Here is a 10,001-nt window from a genome sequence, read left to right on the forward strand (position 1 = left end):
TATAGTACAAGTATCTCAAATAGAATATTAAGATTGATTGATGCTTCATTTTCTATACTTTAAAGAACAAATATTTTGATAGAATAATAATTTAAGGATCAAATAATATTATCAACATATTAACATTAATATAAAACGTGGTGATGATGTGTATAATATCAACACTGTAGCTCTTCTCAAGATATCAAGAGAATTGCAAATCTATTTAAGAGCATATCAGTTGATATTGGAGGATGGTACTAATAGAATTGAAAATCAATAACTCTTCAATATTTTAGATACTTTAAAATTCTCTAGATTTCTATCCTTTTAAATTAGATCTAAAAATTCAAGTTCTAAGCATGTTGTTGAAAAATCTTAATCTAAAAAAAGATTGTATGATGATGCTTGATTGATAATTATAAGATTTTTAGATTGTGTAATTAAAGCAAGGATTCTTTGCAGTGAATTTGCAAAAAAATTGGTATGTATTCTCCAAATAATGTTAATTCTATTCAATATTGAACTTCTTTTTTAATTTTCAAGAGAACCATTTCTACTACAGTCAGCTTTTATAATGACCATCAATAAGTCTTTAGCTATATCAACTTTATGTAGCACTCTTCCAATATACATCATCTTTATATATATATATATATATATATATATATATTTCATTTTTTGATATCCACTAATAAAGCTTTGATTAGAGTATTAGATCTCACTATTAATTTTTTTTATTATTTTATTTTTGAGCTCAAAAGCAGGGATTTATACTTGTATGTTTAATATAATATAATATATATATATTTACATAAATATTTTTAATAAATTTTAAAAATATTTAATTAAAATTAAAATATTAAATTATAATATTAATAATAAAAATATTAAACTAAAATTTCAAACTATTAATCAATAATTAATTTTATGAATGATAAGATATAAATTTAATTTTGAAATAAATATTGATAGCTAATACATGAAAAAATTAACATATCAAATAATAATTAGCTATATATATATATTCATTTAATAGATAGAGATAGAAATAGACATGTGCAAGGATAATCAATATTCTTTACATGCTAAGGAGCTACATGACTTCAACTGAAGTTCTCATGAAGTTGAATTTGACTCTTGATGTATCTTATGTGGAGTTTGCATAGAAAGTTTTTTTTGTTTTTTTGTTTTTGTTTTTGTTTTTTGTTTTTGTTTTGTGGATATGTTTTTAAACCAAAGAAGGAGAAGTTTACTTGGAACATTTCACAAGTTTATTGATGATTCACAAGTTTATTGATGATGCCCTTAATGTGCAAGTGAATATAAAAGCTTACATTTGAGAACACCATTACATGCCATTAATTGTCTCCATATATGAACAAAATTAAAGTGATGAAAATAGATGCATCCACTATAATTGAAAGTAGAAGCAATTGAAATTATTTGTATAAAATTTATGTAATTTATTAGTATTTATATACATACTTATATATATATATATATATATATAAAATGTGGATAGAAGATAGATTTTAAATAAGCAAATATCTAAAAGTCATGTTTTATTGCAAAATATGTACATATGATAAGAACCAGATTTCACTTTTCTATTCAGCTTGCATTCATAATCTGAGATTTCCTTTTCATCAAACAAAACAATTTTTTAATAAGGAGTAACTAATTTTTCTGTAGCAAAAATTCTATCGCAGGTTTTACATCCCCACATTTCCAAAACACATTGAAGTATTTCGAACAAACATCCAGGCAGAATTCTGATCAGGGATAAAATTAGGGCTTCGGCAACTACTTGTTCACACTGACGCAGAAGGCTTTTCTTGCGAATAACTAACCAGCCGATTCCTTGTCTACGGAACCGAGGTCCCTGCTCATAGCGATTGCAGGACCTCGAGATCCAATTGTTGTTGCCAACTTGTACCGGGATTCGATGCCGTAGGGATCTACGCAGCTCTGTGCTTTCACCGATCTCCTCGCTTCTCTTTTTCAGCGTTTTTTTAGTTTTTTAGTTGTTTTCTTGCGGCATTCTGGATTGCGACCATCACGACAGGCGTCTTTTTTCCACTTGAAGAGTTCTCGCGGCCATTTCATCGTATTTTTCATGTGAGAGGAAGATTGATGCGATCGATCGGCGGAGGAGAAAGTGAGGTCGAATTTTCGCAAGCAGAAATAAGATTGTCCAGCGTTTAACATGTTTCGTGCTGCGGCAGCATTGGCGGCTCATGTAAGGTGCTTTTTCACTTCTCTTTGCTCCCTTTGGTGTGATTGTAGAGTCTTGAGCGCGTGCATCGGGGAACATGTTCGTGGTTCGTGTGTGTTTACAGTTGAGGAGAGCTTAACATGTTTCTGAATATTTTGCTGATTTATTTTCTTTTCCTCGTGTACGTTTTGGAGTAGGTGCTCACTTGACTTCCGTCGTTGTGAATTATTACTTGCACAGTTCGATGATATATCATGCTGCAGCTGTAAAAGTCAAGTGCTGTTGCACATTCTGAACACAGCTTTTCTTCATTGAAACCAGTATCGACATAAATAAAATGCTGTGATGTGATTCTTAGTAGCTATTTGTGCGGTGTGTTGAAATTTCTGAGCAGCTTTTTGTTACAACGCTTGAAGGGTTCTTCGTATTGTTGCCATTTTTTGTCACACTTTCTTCATCTGTTTCTAGGGTCTTTCATTTTTTCGCGGTAATTTTAAACATTAATAATATTTCCTGTAATGATTCTCGCTTTCTGTGGATCAGTTCGCAAAAGCTGCTCTCTCAGCTATTTTGCAACTCATATTGTTATCTTTCTTTCTTTCTTTCTTTCTTTAGAATCTTCTTGCACAAGATTTATCATATCTAAAAAAAAATTTAGTTCTTTAGGGATATCTTCGTTAAAAGAAATTTTGTCTGTTGTTTTATCTTTGGACGTGCAGGTTTCGACCACTTGTGCGAGTAAGCTGCTTTCACCATTAGGGAGCAACAATTAGCAGCAGACAGTCTTAGTCCTAAAGTTCGCTTCTTACGCATCGTATTCGCATGCAATCCTTGGATTGTTTTTTTTGGCAGAAAACTAAAACAAACAGATTCGGACTGCAAATCCAGATGCAAATCTATATTAACTTTGTGAAGCACAAAACATTTTACATGCTATTTCCACGCGTGACGAAATACGGCACACCACTCACGTGATAGTTGCTGGTGTACAAAAGCTTCTCAAGAGAATATTCACATATAGCCAGAGTGGACCGAGAGTGAAAAAGGAATTTAAACGATACCATTTGTCTCGCAGAACTTCGATCATTTCCAGTTGGTCCGATGGTTTTCAGCAAAAGACATCAGGTTTGGTGTGGAAGCTCGTGCTCTCATGCTTCAAGGTGTGGAGCAACTTGCAGATGCTGTGCAAGTAACGATGGGTCCCAAGGTACCATTCCATTGCATCTAACTTCGCGCTAAGAAAAGATGGTGTCTGATTCTCTCTTCTGTAGTTTTATTGCCATCAAGTTGGTAACGGCTTCATTAATGTGCATCACGCCCTCTGATGTTCCGACGGAGGCTTGTGGTTTTGTAGTTGCTCCGGTCTGGCTCGTTCATACATCTTGACATTGGTTTCTATTGCTATGAATGCTTTTACTGACGCTGTCGTTAAGGTCTTATTAGAGAAACTTATGCTGTTGAACTATCTAATAACTGCTTGTAAGCGCCATGCAATTACAGGGCCGTACTGTCGTCTTAGAGCAGTCGTATGGCTCTCCAAAAATTACTAAAGATGGAGTTACAGTTGCCAAGAGTATTGAGTTTAAGGACAAGCTGAAGAATGTTGGAGCCTCATTAGTGAAGTCTGTGGCAAACGCGACAAATGATGTTGCAGGAGACGGTATGTGATTTGTAGGAGTTTCTTTGTTGTGGAGTGAATTTGCTCAATTCGATTTAAGATGTGGAATCGATCAACTTAGATTTTTTTTTCTTTATTTTTTAGATGGTCTTGTACGAATCTAATGCATTGGAGACATTCTGTACTGCAACCACACGAATATCTGTGACCTGTATAATTGATTTCACACGATAATGTCGAAGTCCTTACTTAAAATATCACAACAGTGTTACAATATCTGGGTGACATGAGCCAACAGTTGGAAGAAGTATCAGGGTTTCAATTTAGAGGCGAACCGCAAATGAACGTTAAACTGACAGTAACGAACTTTTTTGCAGGTACAACTGCCGCAACAGTGCTTGCTCGAGCCATTTTTACTGAAGGTTGCAAGTCCGTTGCAGCTGGCATGAATGCCATGGACTTGCGCCGTGGCATTACACTTGCTGTGGATGCAGTTGTTGCTCACTTGAAGAGTCAGGCAAAGATGATCAGCACATCTGAAGAAATTGCACAAGTTAGTAATTTGGAACGGTGGAACTAAGCTCATTGAGTAAGAGCAAGCTTCATTTGTAGATCTTTACTGACATATTTGTGATTCGACAGGTAGGGACCATTTCTGCCAACGGAGATCGTGAAATCGGTGACTTGCTGGCTCGTGCCATGGAAAAAGTCGGCAAAGAGGGTGTCATCACTGTCTCTGTAAGTGGGAAATACATTTGAACATGTTGGTCTGCGATGTCATTGTGGTTCATTGTCATTAAATGGGCCTGGTATCAAAAATTGGAGTTAATCTGCACATGTTTCCTCCCTTATGTTTGACCTTTCACCCATAAATTTCTTTAAGTCAGCATGAGATGAGAACTCATTAAACCATGAAATTGTTTTTAGGATGGTAAAACACTTTTCAATGAATTAGAAGTTGTGGAAGGCATGAAGCTTGACAGGGGTTATATCTCACCTTATTTCATCACCAACAACAAAACTCAGAAAGTGGTGAGCACTCCGTGTGCCAAATTGAGGTCACTCAAATACTACCAAAATCTTTGAATGTTTTGTAATCGTCGGGAAGAAAATTCTGAACCGAAGTGGGTGCTATTCTAAAATTCATGCTAGAATTACTTGAGTAGTCTTCATTACCTTGTTTATGGGAGGCTTACGTGATCAAGCCCTTAGAGTATAGGCATGCAAATCTTGGAAGTCAACTGATTGTCGCCCTCTTTTGTCAGGAACTCGAGAATCCAGTCATACTGATTCATGAAAAGAAGATTACAGGCCTACAATCAATTCTTCCAGTTCTTGAGCTGGTGGTCAGGGTATTACGATTTGATTTTACAAACTAAAAATAAATAAAGAATGAAGAAATATTATTATTATTATTATCATTATTTTTAACATAGTTTGTTTGGAATGCATTTGGGTTGATTGGAAATTTTATGATCAGTGATTCAGGTTTTAATTGAATGATAACACTACATTTATTCTGTGCACCAAAAATACAGTTGTACAAGGATTGAGCCAGTACTTTCGACTATTTTTAACATCCTGAAATTGATTACTCAGGAGCAAAGGCCATTGCTCATAGTTGCAGAGGATGTTGAAAGTGAAGCTCTTGCTACCCTTATCGTTAATAAAATTCGTGGTGGAGTGAAGGTATATTGAGATTGGTATCTTTTGAGCACTGTTTGTCAGTCCTCTGTGTTACAAGGACGACTATGAATATCACCATGTCTACACACACTGATTAAGCCAGGCACACTGGTTAAAAAATGTATTCTCAACATCCTTCATCGATTGTGACTTTCCTTCTAGAAAAAGAGACGAGCGCCTCCAGAGTGATTTTGTGTTGTTGGTGATTATCTGGTTACAGGGGTTGGGAATGTGGTGGTAAAACAGGTTTGTGCTATCAAGGCACCCGGATTTGGTGACAGCAGGAAGTCCATATTGCAGGACCTTGCTGTTTTGACTGGTGGTCAGGTACATTACTTCTTTCTCTCTTCCCTGATTACAGTATATTATCATTTTCGCTTCTAACTCTGTCAGGAGTAATTTCATCGAAGGGAGATAAGTAGTGCGAGAGTGGAGGATCCCGACCACGGGGTGTCTTATTATCGACGATAGAGACAAATACAGCCGTCGTCGGTCTATTTGATGCATGACTGAAGTTTTTATTTTGTGTAATGCAATAATTCTCTGGATAGTATACAACTGCTTGTGTTTTCTGAGCTTTAGAAGTACAAGTATATGTATGTTTGATATTAGTATCAAAATTTTCTCAGTGTTGCCTATTTCAATCTTGGATGCAGTTGATTAGTGAAGACCTTGGGTTGAAACTAGAGAAAATAGAACTAGACATGCTTGGAGCAGCTAAGAAGGTATGAAGCAGCCTTGATGACCTTTATCAGTGATAGCACTGTGTGTACCTCCAGTTTGTCAAATTAATTAATGATTCACTATTGAAACAACAGGAATTTTCCGCATCTTCCAGCCGTCTCAATATGACATTCACAATCTTGCCGACGAATTCAAGATCCAAGTGATCTACTTCTCTTAAATTGTCTGGTGACAAACCCTTCGTCAATGTTCTCTTTGGACCCACTGGTTGTTGTGACTGACCCACTGAAGAGGAGAGGTCTCACATCTGTTCCGCGCCATTATCTTGTAGGTTACAGTATCAAAAGATGACACAATCATCTTGGATGGTGCTGGTGATAAGGCTATCATAGAGGAACGTCTTGAACAGGTAAAGAGCCATTTCCTCCTATATGAGCTTCAATAAACAAAATGACATAGAAAGCTAGATTCTGAATGCCAAGGTTCAAAACTGGGTTTGTGTTCCACTTTTGTAAATGATGTGATGTGAGCAATGCTAGAGAAATATAATGTTATGAAAAGACTTAACATCTCTATGCCGTTGCTCAATATGTTTGATATTGTTTTACTTCATAATTATATGTTTTACTTACATATTGTTAAAACATTGTAATCTGCAACATTGTTTGATATTGATATATGTTTATTATTACAGCATTCCCTTCATAATTATCTCCCTAATCATTTAGTGATTTCCATAAAACCTGTAGTGTATTCTATGAACAATTTCTATCTTATTGGAGTTCATCAACAACTTCTGTAGCCTTGTTAAGGATATGTGGTTTGAATGTAACTCTAAGCATTGTATGTAAGGTCAATTTTTTTTAAAATCATCTGTATTAATTTGTTCAATAAACTTGCAGATTCGAGACTCATTGGGTCAAACTACATCAGAATATGATAAAGAAAAGTTGGAAGAGCGACTAGCTAAACTTTCAGGAGGTGTAGCTGTCCTCAAGGTCTGCATAATATCATACGGCCCCTTCTTTTAAATAAAGAATTACATTATTTTTGGATATTGTCCTTCATCTTCAATCGTGTAGTTCTGAAAAAATGTACAAATAGAGTGAAGTGAGGCTAATCCTACAATGCGATTGTAGATCGGAGGAACTAGTGAAGTGGAAGTCAATGAGAAAAAAGATCGTGTAACGGATGCCTTGAATGCCACTAAAGCAGCTGTGGAAGAGGGCATTGTACCCGGTAAGGTTCCAGGATCATTTTCTCTGTAACAAACACAGTTGATTGTCTCTTCCACGTTCACTTCTGGTTTCGGTGAGGTAATTGATGAAGTTAGCTGCTTTGATGGCACGTTTAATGTTTCAGAATAACACTTTCTCTCTTCTACATGTTAGTACGTTTGTTCATGGTTTGTAGTTGCGCAGATGCTTGCTGGGATCGCAGGTTGTAGTCGGTTGCACTGCTTACTGTATTGTATCTTGAATATGCAGGTGGTGGTGTGGCCCTCTTGTATGCTTCAAAAGAGCTCTATAAGATACCTACAAATAACTTCGATCAGAGAATTGGGGTGCAGATCATTCAAAATGCACTGAAGGTATCAATTTCACTCTATGACACTAATCTCAATGTTTTCGCTGTTACTCATTGGATTTGATTCTATAACCAGGTTTATTAAATTCTGCATGGCTATTATTTCATGTACTCTATATGCTTAGATTACAAGATGATGACTAACCTATTGACCACCTTGTTCATTACATTTCATGATTGATTGGGAATTAATGTACAGATGCCAGCCTACACTATTGCACATAACGCAGGGTTGGAGGGAGCCGTTGTAGTTGGCAAACTTTTGGACCAATCGAACCTTAATATCGGTTATGATGCTGCCAAGGGTTTGTTTCCTATTCACGGTTACACATGTGCTATAAAAGTTACCCATATTCTCTTTGCAAGAACACGTATCACTTCAAACATGTTGATATTATTGTTCATAAAAATGATATGCTCTTGTGGAACTCCGCCCTCATAACTGTCATTATATACTCAAAGAGTCGTGGTCTAGATGTAGAGTTCCACGTTTTTGCATTTAATTGTTTGGGGCTTGTTTTATACTGCGTAGTTGTTTGTCTGTTGATGAAACCATCGAAATTTATTTCGTAATTTCATGCAGACCTTCATGCTTGCGTACCATCAGACCATCTCTGACTTGTCAAATGAGTGTTATCTTGTTGATGTTTTAATGCATCATGTCTCCCCAGGAGAGTACGTGGATATGGTGAAAGCTGGAATTATTGACCCTGTGAAAGTAATCAGAACCGCATTCGTCGATGCAGCAAGGTAATGGAAATTCTTGTCTCCTTGATTCAGGGCTATCAATAGATTGGTCAGACACTCCCTAATCAGCGAGATTTTTCAAACGTCCTCTAACATTATTTGGTAATCCCTAACGTCTCTTCATTTTGAGGGTGTAGTGTTGCTTCCTTGATGACGACGACTGAAGCTGTAGTCGCAGAATCCAACAAGGAAGAAAAGGACTTAGTGCCCAGTACGGGAGGAGGCATAAGTGGTTTGGGCGGAATGGGTGGCATGTATGGCTGAGCAATATGTCCGAGATTTGTTGTCGGCAGTGGATGTTGTCAGACACATGTTTTCAAGAGTTCGTTCCCCATGAAAGATCCTAGATAACAAGATGACATGAACAATTTAGGCAGAATACATGAACACTGTATGCTACGAGGTTAATTTCGTAACCCTGAAAGTCAGGTGTACACATATTCAGCGCAAATTTTCAGCAGGGTCAGTGTCATTTTCCAGTTTTGAATAGGTGTGACGTCCTTCATTACATCATAATTGACCTACCGCAGAGAACATGATAGCCGTTGTCACAACAAATATCATTCAGATTGAATTAATTTAATGGTCACAATAACAAGACTTCAACCAATACCTCTATGGAAACATGTCTTGTACTTGAGGTAGCAGAGCATATTCACAAGAATTTTGATATTAGTAAAACTCATAGGACATCATACGAGTGTTAAAGTGTATGGCAGTGGGCCATGAGTCCCAATCATCCTCTTTTTGTGCCAACAACATTGCATGGTGGGATCGTGGTACCTTGAAGTAGATGGTCTTCTACATAAAAATTTGTATCATGCAACTAGAGATACTCTCTTTTGGCAAGAGGGCCTGCTAAATCCTACAAAAAATACTATGAAGACTTTGTAGTTTACAATGGTGGCAATCATAAGAAAGAGAAAAGAAAGGAAAATTTTACAACAAGACATGATTTTAATTAAAAACATATGGAAAAAATAAAATATTGGCATGGATGTTGATAATTTTTCACCACCAAAGGAAAATTGGTGGTAAAAAATAGATGAAAAAAATTACAGATAGATATAAATGGTGACCATTTTTCACAATCAAAAATAAATTGGTGGCAAAAAAATAGATATAAAAATGGATGAAAAAATAGATAGAAATATTTAAAATAGACATGGTTGGTGACTATTTTTCACCATTATGAAAAAATGGATGGAAAAAATGGATGGAAAATGAGTAGAAAATGGTCATTGTTAAAGCAACTTATTAGTAGATCCTATCGCCACCAAATTGCAGTTTAAAATGTTGGCAATAACCAATGTGAAAATTTAATAGTAGAAATTGCTATCAATAAGTTAAATATTGGTTTAAGGTAGCAACTTTATGTAATAGTAACCTTATTATGTGTAGTTTATATAGGTGAAGTATGTATTACATTTTAAAAGTTAAAAGATGGTATATAATAGAAACCATTAACAAAGTCTTTGAGGT

General features: G+C 35.8%; 1 protein-coding gene across 5 annotated transcripts; it reads left to right on the forward strand.

The window, feature by feature from the left end:
* Positions 1-1,830: 1,830 nt before the first annotated feature.
* LOC112273125 (chaperonin CPN60-2, mitochondrial) lies at positions 1,831-9,129 on the forward strand. Of its 5 annotated transcripts, none has more exons than XM_024501548.3 (18): positions 1,831-2,226; positions 2,917-2,935; positions 3,273-3,404; positions 3,698-3,857; positions 4,193-4,368; positions 4,458-4,553; positions 4,743-4,847; positions 5,081-5,167; positions 5,415-5,504; positions 5,748-5,828; positions 6,158-6,226; positions 6,517-6,594; positions 7,088-7,183; positions 7,325-7,424; positions 7,673-7,776; positions 7,972-8,077; positions 8,444-8,522; positions 8,657-9,129. In XM_024501548.3, exons 1-18 carry the CDS (start codon positions 2,189-2,191, stop codon positions 8,781-8,783), a joined length of 1,743 nt encoding a protein of 580 aa, XP_024357316.1. In that variant the 5' UTR covers positions 1,831-2,188; the 3' UTR covers positions 8,784-9,129. The 5 variants fall into 5 exon arrangements, with proteins under 5 accessions (XP_024357316.1, XP_024357317.1, XP_073385315.1 ...); XM_024501549.3 differs by having other exon boundaries at positions 5,081-5,161; XM_073529214.2 differs by having other exon boundaries at positions 1,831-2,221.
* The last annotated feature ends 872 nt before the right edge of the window (positions 9,130-10,001 follow it).

This window comes from Physcomitrium patens, chromosome 20 (assembly GCF_059467195.1).
Source record: "Physcomitrium patens ecotype Gransden chromosome 20, ASM5946719v1, whole genome shotgun sequence".
In the NCBI taxonomy this organism is placed as follows: Eukaryota; Viridiplantae; Streptophyta; class Bryopsida; order Funariales; family Funariaceae; genus Physcomitrium; species Physcomitrium patens.